General features: G+C 49.9%; 1 protein-coding gene across 1 annotated transcript; it reads left to right on the forward strand.

Annotated features, from left to right (window-relative positions):
- The first annotated feature begins 443 nt into the window (after positions 1–443).
- LOC140683551 (serine/threonine-protein kinase PAK 3-like) lies at positions 444–6,984 on the forward strand. Its single transcript, XM_072926162.1, has 6 exons — positions 444–552; positions 1,156–1,273; positions 2,118–2,217; positions 2,661–2,857; positions 5,265–5,402; positions 6,764–6,984. Exons 1-6 carry the CDS (start codon positions 503–505, stop codon positions 6,854–6,856), a joined length of 696 nt encoding a protein of 231 aa, XP_072782263.1. The 5' UTR covers positions 444–502; the 3' UTR covers positions 6,857–6,984.
- Positions 6,985–14,396: the final 7,412 nt, after the last annotated feature.

A 14,396-nucleotide genomic window follows, 5' to 3' on the forward strand; every position in this document is an offset into this window, starting at 1 on the left:
ATGCATCTGAAAGTTACCAGTAGTTCCTCAGACACCTGCAGTGCTGCACTTGGGAACTGCACATAGGGAGAGATCTGCAAGGCGTCCCTAGAAACCCTAAGCCCTGCCCCTAGCCCGGGATGTAGCCACAGAGTATTAAGGCATGGATTACTTCCGAATCCCATACAAAGCAGCAGGGAGTGGGCTCAGAGGTTTGTGGGTGAGACACCACTGTTACCAAGTGGACACAGCAAAACCTCAGTGGCCACGTGTCCTGTAACTGGCACCCATGGGAGCGGAGCAATGGGCTATTGCAATGTCAGTTCCTAATTACTGCAATGCCTAATCAGAATGCAGTTTGGCACAGCTTGGCTGTGTCATTGCAAAATCACTCGCTCCATGTGCCTTGTGGTCTCGTGCCACCCACTTCTCAAGTTACTGATTTTCAATGTCATTTTAGGTGGCCATAAAGAAAATAAATCTCCAAGGACCGAGGAAGAAGGAACTAAAAGCCTATGAACTCATGACTGTGAAGATAAATAAGAATCCCAACGTGGTCAACTATTTAGGCAGGTGAGTTGTTGTAAATATTTGTTTACATATTGCAAACATGCAAGATTGTTCACTGGCACAAAACAGAGCTGTAATTATTGGTTAATTATTACTGCTCTGCTCATCTCCAGTGGATGGGAAGAGAGTGCATCTTGTCTGCAGGAGTATTCCCTGGCACACATAGTTTGAAAATTATTCAAAAACCTGCATCAGTCATATCTAATTAAATTAATAGCCTGTAAGTTCACAGCCACCACATTATTTTGGGACTTGACTTTTTTCAACAGTCCTCTTACGTCTGGGTAAACTAACATGGATTTTCCTTGGATTATGTCCCCTCTTTTCCATTGCTTTGCATGCCAGGAAGATTATTTCCAGAAACACGCAGTGTGACAAGTTTTTTATCTGTTCCTAAACTGCAGTTTTTACTTGCTGGCTATTTAAGACATCTCCTTTTCCAAAGCTGTGCCTTTCTTCTTGAGACAGGTTTCAAACAATGCACAGCCTAGAGGGAATGTCTGTTCCTTTTCTTCTGTCCTTGTCACACAGGGACTTGGAAATAAGAACCAAGAAAATAAACTAACCATGCATGTTTACCTCCATGCTCTTGTTTCCTTCTTTCAGCTACCTTGTGGATAATCAATTCTGGCTGGTTATGGAGTTCATGGATGGAGGCACTCTGAGCGATGTCATCAGCAAGACCTACCTGTCTGAAGACGCGATAGCAGCCATCAGTCGGGAGGTCAGCAAGCCCACCTGTGCTTCCGAGGGCTTGGGCAGGATTGTCTGGGAAACAGAGGCTCAGAACATGAGAGGTTTCATGTATAAACTTTGTTTTCCTTGTGCTGGTATGCTATGGGCAAGTAAAAGCATATCAAGGGAACTGCCTGCCAGTGCTCCTGCACTCAGTGTACTCAGTTCTTGTACTCTTATCTCCTGCTGTTGTAGTCTCACTCTGCCTCCTGTATTTGTATTTGCTCTTCTCCACCTTGCCTCCCTAAACTTGTATCTTGAGCCTGTCTGCACTGCATTCCTTGCCTGTAAAAGCAAAGGTGCTGGTGGCAGGATTTGAAATGATCAGCTGAGAAAAAACAGAGACTCATTTCTCACAGTCCTCAACTAAAAAGGACAGTAGTGCAGCCAAAATGCTCTTTACTTCAGGAAGGTGACTGATGTGATACTTCAAGTCTGTGCTGAGGCCAGCAACAAAACTCTCGTCATGCAGCCTCCCACCCAAAAGTGATCCGCTTCACACCAAAGAGAGGGACTTTTTTCTTTCTTGGCCAAACTCCTCCTTTGCCCTCTGCATGGAGAAAGCACATCCACTGCAGCAGCAGTCATCCTGGCTGGTTTGCAGGTGACAGTCTACAACAGCAGGTGCTGTTGCTCTTTCAAAAGCTGACATACCTTTCCTTAGAAAAGTCCTGCTCTGCAAGTGTTGGAGCAGCAACTCTTCCTCTCAATGGCACTGTGTTCTGCCATTACTCGCCATTCCCATGCAGAGGGAATCTTTTAGAGACTCTGTTTCCTTTCTTGTGTGATGAAATCACTAATTTTTGCCCTCCTGCTTCTGTTTTCTCTCTCAGTGCCTGCAAGGACTGGATTTTCTTCACTGGAACCACGTGATCTACCGAGATGTGAAGAGTGAAAACATCCTTCTCAGAACTGACGGCTCTGTCAAGCTGGGTCAGTATATTCCTGGTCAGGAGCAGCGTTCAGGGATGTGGGGTGAGGGGCTGCTTTGAGTGGCTGCCAACTCCCCAGAAATGGTGCTGGTGGCAGTGCAGGGCCCCACCGCTGTGAGCTGAAGGCACGGTTGCAACGTGCACAGAGGTATAAGGAACCAGGAGAAGTCAAGAGTGGCGTTGGTGTGTTTGTGTCTCTTCCAGAGGGAGGGAGCTACAATCTAAAGCTTCAGGGGAATAAAGGCCACTGCTGTGAGCAGCGTTTAAAAAACTGTGATTTTTTTGGAAGTGGCCAATTCCATACTTCCTTGGCTAAAGCCCCAAGGAAACTGAGTGTGGACAGTTCTTCAGGAGATTCAACAACACATAGACTGAGAGTGGGGAATTCTTTTGCTTGATTTCCTAACTTGACCTGGCTTTCATGGTATGTTTATTTGTCCACAGCTGACTTTGGCCTCTTTGCTCAGCTCACCCCTGAGCAGCGTAGACGGAGCTCAGTGGCCGGCACTTCTGGCTGGATGGCGCCTGAAGTGCTGACAGGTCAACCATATGGCCCCAAAGTGGACATATGGTCTTTTGGAATTGTGGGCATCGAAATGGTGGAACGAGAAGTTCCTCACAGGAATGAAACTCCTGTTTCGGTAAGGTGCAAATACTCCCTGATCCCACTTGTCTTTCTCACCTGTCCCATGTCCTGTGTGCCATTGGACAAATCCCATTGCCATCTGCTGGCACCACTTCCACCAAGGTCCCCTTCTAAACATGTCCCTGCAGCACATCAGCATCTGCTGTAAATTCGGTTGCATCAGAAGGGAAGTAGCAGTTCAGAAACCTGGCATTTTGGCCTGCAACCTGCCTGACATTTCTAATTTGCTTTTTGAACTCCGTTGGTGCTCTGTCTCTGAAGGGCAAGAATTTTTCAGTGGAGAGGTTAGACATGTGATAAATATCCTAAGAAATTGACGTTACACCTTCCCAGTTTCAATTTTATCGGAAAAGAAAAGAAAAAGAAAAAGAAAAAAGACACAACCACTAAAGCAATGCCCAAGTAGTTTTGTGTAGGAGTGACAGTGGGTAGGACGGTCGGGATGGACAGAGACGAAAGATCTTTGAAGCCAGGTCTTGGAACTTTCGGTTTATTGCAAAGGGCGTGGATGCAGGGCCCTGCTTGGAGCTGCCAGCCACAGCTCAGAGCAGGCCCGAAAGAGGAGCCAAAAGAGAGACCCGTAAGAGTGAGGAAGTTCCTGTTACAAGACAATAAATCTTCTTCTGTGCAGAATGTTCAAATTTTCACTAACCAATCTAGTCCAAGATACAAATACTAGAGTATTTACTACAGCCTATAAGAATCCTTACATTACCATACTGTGTTACATTTTAAACCCTAAAAACTACTCTTTGGACCCCTTCTGCCAAGCTAGTAGGGTCTGCTCTGACCCTTGGACCTGTCTGCCAGCAGAGGGTGTTGTTTAATCAAAAGGGGATTACCTTCAGCTGGCCATACCATTGTTTTCCAGTTGTTCAGTAACTAAGGCTAGTAACTATCTCAAAGCTTACTTTTCATTTCAATCTCGCTTACAGTTTCCATATTCTCAAAATCTTTTGCCAGGCATACATATTTGTAAAGGTTTTCCGGTTTCATCTTCCCCAACAGTTTTGCTTTCTTTTTCTTTTTTTAACCACAGCACATTGATTTTCCTCCACACTGTAGCATCTTTTCCAAGTCCTGTGGGTCTTCAAAACTTTCAGGCTTTCAAATAATCTGTACATTGCTCAGTCATGTGTGTGGGTGGCCTGGATAAGTTGAGGATGTGTTTTTCTCTGACTGCAGTTACACTAAACCCTTGGCTGTTTCTGGGTCTTTTAAAAAGTTGATGAGCTTGCAGCCTGGTGCCTGGGGCTGGGATCCAACGTGGGCGGTTGATGCTGGTGCTGTGTTCCTTTACTATAGGAGCAGGGCCATCTCTGGCTTGCACAGTGCTAAGGGCAGTGAGGACTCCAGCTCCCCACCATGTCCAGTGGCTGAGCTCAGTTGCAGAGAGACAGGATAAAGCTCCCTTTGTGACCTCTGAGAGTGTGGGAAAAGGAAAAAAAGCTGCCATAATTATTTATACTCCAGGGGAGTGTGCTTGCTGGTTTGGGCTTGGAAATTTTCCTCTGGGTTGAAGAGGATAATAACAAAGTCTTTTTGGTCACCATCTATTTCAGTGCCACCAGCACAGAGCTGTTACTATTGTGATGAGCATTTTTCTGGAGACCAGGCTGCAGCCTGGTGTCACGGAGAGCCTGTCAAAACCTCCCACTTCTTACAGACATATTTTGCGATGGGGACGCCATTAATGCATTGACTTGAGTATACAAATGAGCAGAGGGTGACCATCGGGATGGTGCTTCTTCTTCTGATTTGACCTTGGAAAGGTTTCCTTTTGCCACATAAAGAGGCTGAAACGTGCAGCTGAGAGACAGAGCTGCAGGTGGCTCCTGTGTGCCTAAGCCGGCATTTTCATCCCAATACATTTGTGCAGGTGTCTTAAAGGGTCTGTGTTGAATATGAGATTCCAAATGTTTGTTTCCTCACCCTGAGGCATACCTGGTGGATTTCCATTCTTGCCTCCCATGCACCTCTGTTTTCTAGAAGAGGACAAGAAGCTCAATGAGTTTTGGTTTATGACCACTGTGCTTAAGGGACCAACAAGCACTGCAGAGATGCCTTTCATGTACTAATCCTTGGAAATAGTAGTGTTAGTGTAGCAGAGTCCATCTTCTGAAAAGCCTGTCAAGGTGGTGTGAATCCTCCAAGAAGGAAAGAAGCTTTGCTGATGTAGCTCCCACTAACTGGGTCAGTCAATGAAATTGACTGCCAAGGCAAGATCAGCGGGATGTTGGAAAAGCCGTGGTGTTTTGTTGGTAAAGGAAAGTCATCTTTCCTTTACCATCTCCATCTTATCAGAAAGTGCTCTGCAGAGTGGAGCTTAAACAGTGGGTTCTGGGAGAGCAGTTACAGATGGGAAAGAAGCAGGTGGAGCCTCGTGTTTCCTTTTCATGCAGGCTGAACTCCCGATAGCCAGAGGAGAGAGACCACAGCTGCGGAAGCCCAACCGATTCTCGCCTCACCTGTGTGACTTTCTGAGCTGCTGCCTGCAGACAGACGAAGAGCAGCGCTGGTCTGCCAAGAGGCTCCTGCAGGTAAAATGCCAAGGGGCTGAGGTGAAACAGTGTCTGAGGGATGGGCTCCTCCTCCACCGAGGTCCGAGGCATCAGATGAGCCCCCTTCCTCCTCACCTCCACTCTTGGTGATGTTCAAATGAAAACAGTGAGGAATCCTAGACTGGGCTGGGCTGGCAGGGCTCTGGAAAGTCCTCTGGTCCAAGTGACCTGCAATGAGCAGGGACATCTTTAAAGAGATCAGGTTGCTCAGAGTCCTGTCCCACCTGACCTGGAATGATTCCAGGGATGGGGGCACCTACAAGCTCTTGGGACAACCTGTGCCAGAGTGGCACCATGCTCCGAGAAAAGAAGGTCTTCCTTAGACCTACTCTGATTAGATCCCCATGTGTTTAAAACTATTTGCCCACACTCTCTTGTAACTGGCCCTGTTAAAAAAGGTGTCCCCCACTTTCTTCAAAGCCACTCTGAAATCTTGGAAAGCAGCAATAAAGTCTCCCTGGGGCCTGTTCTTCACAAAAGTGAATAACTCCACCTCTCTCCGCATTTCCTGAGAGGACAGGTGCTCTGTTTTCTGGCTGTTTCTGTTGCCCTGATTTGGTGGGATGTTCAGTTTTATCTAATGGTAAAAGAACTGAAGTACAGCAATGCAGGGTAAAGAGACATGAAATAGTGGTGGAGGAACCCAAGGCTGCCAGTCCTGGCAGAGCAGTCTGGAGAGATTTGGCTGTGGGCAGGAGGGGCTTTGAGGGACTCACTGTGAGCCTCTGAGGGGCCCTGGTTTATGCCCCCCACCCCACCCTTAGAGGTTTCTGGCACACAAACAGGGACAGCTGAGAGGGACTTGCCCCAGCCCCATCTGCTGCCTGGCATGCTCAGGCAGAGGGGAACTGTCCCAGGCTGACTGCCAGGTTGTGTGGCAGAGAGGGAACTGCAGGACCCATCGCCGCTGGACTGGCCCTGCTGGGAAGGAAGGTGCCATCCCACACAGAAGGGGCAGGGCATGGAAAGGCAGACACTGCTTTGTGTGCCTGTGGAAGTTAGCATGGTGCCTGTCTTTCCAAGACAGGGACCTCTGGGAGTCATTGGAGCTTCCTGAAAGGAAAAAACCCCAGGGACAGAAAGCACCATTTCTAGAGCACTGGCAGGGCAAAAATCCCAGCAAGATGGAGAAACCAGAATAAATGGATGAGTGGGATTCTGGGCCAGGTTTGCCTGTGATGGCAAGCTCCTGCACATGATGAGTGGGGAGCAGATGGTCCCATTGTTTTACTTTCTGGGTCCTTCTAGGAGCTAGAGGAATCCTGATTGAGTCTGTGAAGCACTGAGCTTGGAATGTCATGGTTCACTGTTCTTTGTTGTTTTTTTTTCCTGTGGATTAGCATCCATTTGTAACAGCAGCCAAGCCAGCGTCCACCCTGGCACCACTCATCAACTCAGCGAAGAAGAAGAAGACGAAGAAGACAAGAATCTAACGATGAAGATATTATTACCAAGTTAGAGTAGGATTGTAGAGTAGGACTCTAGATTAGGATTGTTAAGTAGTTTTGTAGTATAGGTTTATGGATAGGATTATAATTAAATAAAGTTTTCAAAGCATCAAGTCATTTGGAAGATTCCCCTCCTTCTGACCCCTTCAGAAAACATTTCCTTCTGAATTGCCAGTTGTCTTTTATTGGTGCTGAGACACACTTATGGCTTCTTTGGTATGGTTTGTAAATGGAGAAGGCTCTTCTTCATTCATCCTCTCCAGACTACACTGCCTTTGGCATACGGCCCACCGGCCCCGTTTGGCACATCTGTGGCACTTCCAGTTGAGGCAGAAAGGGCAATGGCATTTGCGGGAAAAACCAAAGGGCGAGTGGGGCAGCCAAAACATCCTGTGCAGATGCAGGCCTTCAGCTGTGACTCGAGAGCATTTGGGTGCCTGCCACTTGGATTTGTATCGCGAAGGGCAATGTCTTTGGCCGGAGGAGAGCCTTGCTCAGCAGAGAAAGCAGAAAGATCAGAGAGGTGCTCTGAAAGGTCTCCTGCGGTGCAGAGCTGTCAGCGAGTGTGAGGTGAGAGCGGGCCCGGCCTTGCCCGGCGTGGAGCTGCAGCAGAGCCCTGGCAGAGCCCGGAGCAGCCTGAGCCTGGGCAGGGGCAGGCTGCAAGGAGGCCCTTGTAGCTGCAGGAGGCACAGCCCGGCCCTGCGTGCCTCTTGCTGGCAGTGGGCGCATCCTCTGCTCTCAGCGCCCAAGCGCAGCCGGCTGCTCCCGAGGGGAAGCGGAGCCTGGCTCAGCATTCCCACTCTTGTGCTGGCTGCCCTGCGACTCCTGGCAAAGGTCAGCAGTGTGTGCAGCACTCTGGGCACCGGGGCAGGGAGCCGGGCTGCTCGGCAGGCTGGAGCACAGGGCAGCGTCCTTCAGGCACAGCGCTTGTGCCAGGGGACCATGGGCCAGCGGGAGGCAGGGACAGCTTGTCAGCTCATGGCTGCAGGAGCCAGTGCCCCACACAGCTCTGGGAGGCAGCGCCTGCACTTCTGCACTGAGCCACAGCAAAGCTGTGACCTGCAGAGTGCTTTGCAGAAATATTCAGGGCCAGCAGGCCGGCCTGCTTCGTGCTCTCTGGCACACAGCAAGAGCTGTGCCACGCTGCAGCTCGGAGCTGCTGGGAGAAAGGTGTTAGAAATAAACTCTTAGGTACAATTAAATGGAGACAAAGTCATTAAAGCAAAAGAGAACCGTTTTTCTTAGTAAGGATTCAACTGAGCTGGGTGTACTTCCCTTTTGGTTTGGTGTTCAACCCCCCCCATTTTCCAGCACACATCAACACCCAAAAAATTAACTGGAACAAATGCAAACCATAACTAACAACAGCTAGCACCAACAACTTTCATTCTTTTTTTGTAATGACCTTTTGGCTGAGGCAAAATATTACCTCCTGTCTCTCAGAGGGAATCGGGGATGAGCCTGAGCCTTGTGCTTGACTAGTGATCTGATTTGGAAGGGAGCAGAAGGGTTTCAGCAGGCAATTTGTGCTTCCTTTATTCATTTCTTAAGGAAAGACACAGTGTGGCTTCAGCCAGCAAAAGCATCTGCCAGTTGCATTGACGAAATGCTTGTGAGGAATTCCCAGAAAAAGAACATGTTGAAGAAAAGTTTAATCGTAACAAATCCTGCATTCCTTTAGCTGCAGGAGGCTCTGTTGGCACGGAGTCTGTTGAGCCAGTTGAGGGATTCTCTGCTGCGCAGCAGACGCAGAGCATCCATCTTCTCCATCCCGCGAGGGAATAGAGAGCAATTTGCTGACATTTGCGAGCCAAACTCTAGACTCACCATACAGGTGAGTGCAGAAGATTCTTGGAAAGGCTTCTGATGCTGAGGGGCTGGGCTGGGCTGCAGGTGGGCTGCAGGTGGGCTCAAGTACCAGAGTCACGGATTTCGCCTCTAGCTTTGGACAGGAACTGGAGACTTGGGAATGGGAGTCCTAGGGCATGGGAGTGTTCAAGAAACTGGCAATCCAAATGGATAATCTTGCCTCTACTTTTCTGATAGGTTTGGAAGAGCAGCTTTCTGTCACGCCAAAAAAATCTGCAGAGGGCTGCCTAAAGGAACCAAAGGGATTGATCACATCCCTGACATTCCTTTTTTGGAGTTTGTCCCACTTATTTTGGTGGGTTTTTTTTGATCACTAAACACCATGAGCTCAGTAAGTATTTTGCAACTCAATGCAAATCTGATTCTTGAAACATTTTCCAGGATATGTCTAGAAAGCATTTCAAGAGTTTGTAGCAAATGCAGAGGAACAGAAACCTTTGAAAACTTGATGTTCTGGAATTTGGAAGGTTTTGAATCTCTGTGGTTGTTAACAGTAGTGTAGAAATGCTTACGGTGTGAGCAGCAACCTGCTGGAATTGGGAACTGGTTTCATTTCAAGCCATTGAGACAGGCTTTTTCTTGGGGAGGCGACTTGTCAGAGATCAGGGGTGCCTTAGCGCTCTCTTGTCCCCCCTTTTGTCCCAGCTAGCTCCGTGGGGGGGGGGGAGCGCTGGCAGCTTCCGTGTTTTCCGGCGAACCCTCGCGGGTATCGGCCGGTGCTGCGTGGGTTTGGGAGCGAGGCGAGTCCCGAGGCAAATAAAAGGAGAGAGACTTTTTCCCCCGCGGGCGATATCTCAGTTTATTACGGCTTGGTTGGGAAGGCAAAAACCGAGAAGGCTGCTGCGTGCTAAGTTTGAATTTGTCCGTGCCGCCTGGCCGATTCGGGGGCAGGGCGGCGCGCTCCAAAGCTGGCCGCGATCCAAGAGAGGCTGCGTGTGGAGCCGCGGCGCTCTGTGTGCAGAGGCGACGGCGGCGGTGAGGCTGCAGCAGCGATCGCAGGACAGTCCGAGGCGGCCGCGATCGCCCGGGGCAGCGGCGGCGGTTGCGGCAGTCAGGGGCCGGGCGAGAGAGAGAGCCGCGGCAGCACGCAGGAATCAGGCGGAAGAAAAAGCCCGCGGCAGCACGCAGGAATCAGGCGGGAGAAAAAGCCCGCGGCAGCACGCAGGAATCAGGCGGGAGAAGAGGCGGCGGGTCGGGCAGCAGCAGCGATCAGGGGCCAGGCGGGAGAAAAAGCACCGGGGCGTCCCCAACCCGCTCTATAAGTACTGGATAGGGGAAACCCGGGGCGGCCAATGAGATAACGCCATGGGGGGACTGGGGATAGTGGGGTGCAGGGGTCCAATGGGAGATGGACAGATGGAAGGGTGCCAGGTCGTCTCTCGACCCCGCCGCATGGCTGACAGATGGTCTGAGAGACGTAAACAGAGTGACTGGGCACTTTCTCGGGAAGGCAGACCGCGGGGGGAAATGGGAGAACCCGGGAGGTTGTTACAGATCGCGAGAGGGTACATGGAATGACCTTATACATAATAGAACATATAATAACACAATTCCACAACTCCCTCTTCTGTTTTTCAAAAGAAAAGAACAGAAAATAACTTAAATGGGAGGTTTTACAGTCCTTTTCCCCATCGTTGAACCCAGCGTCTGCTCGGTTCTTCTCTGGCTGTCTGTGTTGAGCGGATGTCAGCCCTGATGGGGCGGTGAAGACTGCGTGGTCGATGTGCACGGTGGAATTGATGACCTTTAAACCTTTTAACATTACTAAAACTCATAATAACAACAATGAATGTTAACAGCAACATAAGTCAGCATTCTGAGGAGGGGAGGTTTAAATCAAAAGGGAAAGGTGAGTCCAGGGAACTGCATGGTGAAAGGGAAGGCTCTGAAAGAGAAGGTGCTGAATCAAAAAGGAAGAGGGGAGACTTTCTCCGTCTGCGGAGGGCTGCATGCTTCACCTGAGGATCCTTTTTCTTATCAGTCTGGTGTTTGGGGACATATGGCCAGACAAATTTGGATGGGACCCATCTCAGTCCTGAGGGTGTGGACATGCAAGCATATCCCCGTCCCCAGGTAACTAACTCATGGGGCCCTTCCAGCTGCCAAGTCTCTGGATTTTTGATGATCACTGGTGGTTTTTCCCTAACCTTGCTCAGCTCGTGGTTGTTAAAGTGCCTGGTGACTGGTGGGTTGAGGTTTTCAAAAGAACAATTTAGGAAATTCAGTGTAAAGAGGGCACGCGCGAGCCGAACCTGAGGGGACTCCACCTTCATAGTTGGTGTTTGCTGTTTCAGCATGCGTTTGAGACTCTGATGAGTCCGTTCCACCACTGCTTGACCTGTCAGGGAATATGCGATGCCAGTTTTGTGCTCTATTCCCCATTGCTGCAGGAAGCTGACAAATCCCTTGGATGTGTACCCGGGGGCATTATCTGTTTTTATCAATTTAGGGACGCCCAGCATAGCGAAGGCCTGTATCAGATGCTTTTCAATGTCTTTGGCCTTCTCCCCTGCGTGGGCAGAAGCAAAGACTGCCCCAGAGAAAGTGTCCACGGAGACATGGACGTACTTCATCCTCCCAAAGGAATGGATGTGAGTAACGTCCATCTGCCATACCTCGCAGGACTTCAGACCCCTAGGGTTTGCCCCTGAGCTCACCGATGGTAGGGGGAGCGACTTGCAGGACGGGCAGGTGGCCACAATGGCTCTGGCTTGGTCACGAGTGAGGTGGAATTGCCGGACCAGCCCGGGCGCATTCTGGTGGTAAAACTGGTGGCTGATCTTAGCCTGCTGGAACTTATCTGGGAGCGGAGCTACCTGAGCCGGGGCGGCAGCGAGAGAATCGGCACGCCGATTGCCCTCTGCCAAAAACCCTGGCAAGTTGGTATGTGACCTGATATGCATCACATAAAAGGGTTGCTCTCGGTGGGAGACTAGCTTAATCAGTTTCGAGAGCAACTTGTGCAGGGCTTCGTTGGACACACCCTGTAGAACAGCGTCCTGCGCTCTAGACACTACACCAGCCACATATGCCGAATCAGTTACCAAATTAAAAGGTTCAGAGAATCGCTCAAAGGCCCTGACGACGGCAGCCAACTCAGCTATTTGAGGGGAGCCTTCCACCTCCACAATGTCTGTCTCCCACTGTTGCGTTTGGGGGTCTTTCCAAGTTATTACAGACTTGTGGGAACTCCCGGACGCGTCTGTAAAAACTGTCAAGGCCTTGAGTGGCTTTTTGCTCTGAATTTGTTTGATGGACAATGCGAATTGAATTTCTGATTCAAAAATTTTGTGGGCTGGTCTCAAAACTGAAATTTTGCCTGTGTAGCTGTCTAGAGAGAACTGCAGGGATTCATTTTCCTGTAACAGATGTTCTAGCATGGCCTTGGTGAATTGGCCCGATTCCAATTTGATGGGAATGTGAATGCAATCAAAGTCACATCCAGCTAACTCTCTGATCCGAGCTCTTGCTTTGCGGATCAGTTCCGCTACTAACTCCTGTGGCCTTGTCATTCTCTTGGACCGATGGTGACTTAGGAAGACCCATTCTATGATGGAGAGTGGGTCCCTTCGGTCTTGGTCCTTGCCCTTCCTTGGGGTGTCTGTCCATTGAAATATCACACCATGGAGGTGTGGCAGCCTGCCCAATATGATGAATTTAAAAGGCAGGTCCGGATCATACCGGTGGGCCTGTCTGGCAGACATTGTCTCCTGGACCCTAATCAAAGCTGCTTGGGCCTCTGGGGTGAGTTCCCTGGGAGAACTCGGCTCCTCCCCCCCTTTCAATAAATCGAAAAGAGGGGCTAGGTCTCTGTTTGTAATGCCTAGCCATGGCCTCACCCAGTTCAAAGAACCGCACAGCTGCTGGACGTCTGCTAGGGTCCGAATTTTGCTTTTGATGGCCAATTTTTGCGGAGTAATAGTCCGCTTGGTAATTTCCAAGCCCAGGTACTTCCAGGGTGGCATCTTTTGAATCTTATCTTCTCGCAGCTCGAACCCTGCAGCAACCAACGTATCGGTTGTCAGGTTAAGCGCGTGTGTAAGGAGATCGTCATTGGGAGCACAAATCAGGATATCATCCATATAATGTTGGATGATCACGCCCTCGGTGGCTGTACGGACTGGGGTCAGCAATGAAGCTACATACCGCTGGCAAATGGTGGGCGAGCATTTGAGGCCCTGTGGTAATACTCGCCAATGGTACCGCTCCATTGGGGCTTCTCGGTTAAGGGACGGAACCGAGAAGGCAAAACGTGGTGCATCGTCTGGGTGGAGGGGAATATGAAAGAAGCAATTTTTGATGTCAATCACAGCCAATTCCCAATCTTTGGGTAACATTGTGGGGGACGGCATCCCTGGTTGGAGTGGACCCATATTTTCGATCACATTGTTGATGGCACGAAAGTCGTGGAGCAACCGCCATTCGTCTTTGCCTGGTTTTTTCAGGACAAAGACGGGGGAATTCCAAGGAGATGTTGTTTCTTGGATATGTCCCTTGGCAAGTTGTTCTGCCACGAGTTTTTGGAGCGCTTTTAATTTTTGTTTATTGAGCGGCCACTGCTCTACCCAGATTGGAACATCAGAGAGCCAATTTAACTTTTGGGTAGGACACTCCTCAGTGACCGCTGCCCGAAAAACCTGGGGGGTAGGAATGGTCAATGAGACCCCCCACTGGGCCATCAGGTCCCTTCCCCACAGGGGCTCCGTGTAATCCAGAACAAACGGACGCAGGTAAGCTGTCTGTCTGTTTGGCCCCTCAAATTTGATGATGTTTTTTGACTGTTTTGCCAATTGTGCCCCTCCGACACCTTGAATGTGTCCAGCCACGTCCTGCAACTCCCAACGCGACGGCCAATCCCGTGAGGGAATGACTGTGACGTCTGCCCCTGTGTCCAAGAGGCCGTTAAGCCACTTGTGCTCACCGCCGTTCCACATGTAACACTCAATTTTGGGTTTATCCTTCCCAATTACCTGGGCCTGACACACCTCGTAGATCTGCTTTGCGGTTTTCCTCCACAGGTCTTCTGGGTAGACAGAAACCCCAGATACAGGTATGGCCTGGGCGATGATTTGCCCTTTGGGAAGGTAGACTGGCGGGTGAGCACAGTGCAGCCACAGCACCAGATGTTTAGGGTTTACAGGTGTCAAATTGGGTGCGATAGTGATGTCGAGTGGCGTGTATTTTGTGTCCCCAAGGACGATGTACTTACTGGGGAGTTTTCTACAGGTCCCTGGGTCCTGTGTGTCCACTGTGACAAAGTGCCAATTGCTGTCCCTGAGCAGTAGGGGTTCGGTTAGGGCCAACCTGTATGGAGAGAAGTTGGACTGGGTGTTAAGGATGGGCCTGGGATGGTCGGGGTCCCGACCAAGCCATGCCTGTGAGATGAAATTCCCAACTCCTCCCACACAGGCTGGTTCACCAGCTCTTGTTCCCCTATTGTGCACTCCAGAAATGTCGTGTTTGGTATTAGAGTTATTGTCCTCAGGTGGGTATGCTAATGTGTTGTCCCTCCTGCCCCCTGATGTTATGTTTCCCACCAAATTTGTGTCCTCACGCAGGGAGGGACTGCGCTGGGAAATCAGTTTTTTGAATGTCCCCCTGAGTTGGAGGCACCTTGCCCTTGCTGCTGTTTTTTAAAACGCAAGAAGTCCTCTTT

This window comes from Taeniopygia guttata, chromosome 3 (genome assembly GCF_048771995.1).
Source record: "Taeniopygia guttata chromosome 3, bTaeGut7.mat, whole genome shotgun sequence".
Taxonomy (NCBI): domain Eukaryota; kingdom Metazoa; phylum Chordata; class Aves; order Passeriformes; family Estrildidae; genus Taeniopygia; species Taeniopygia guttata.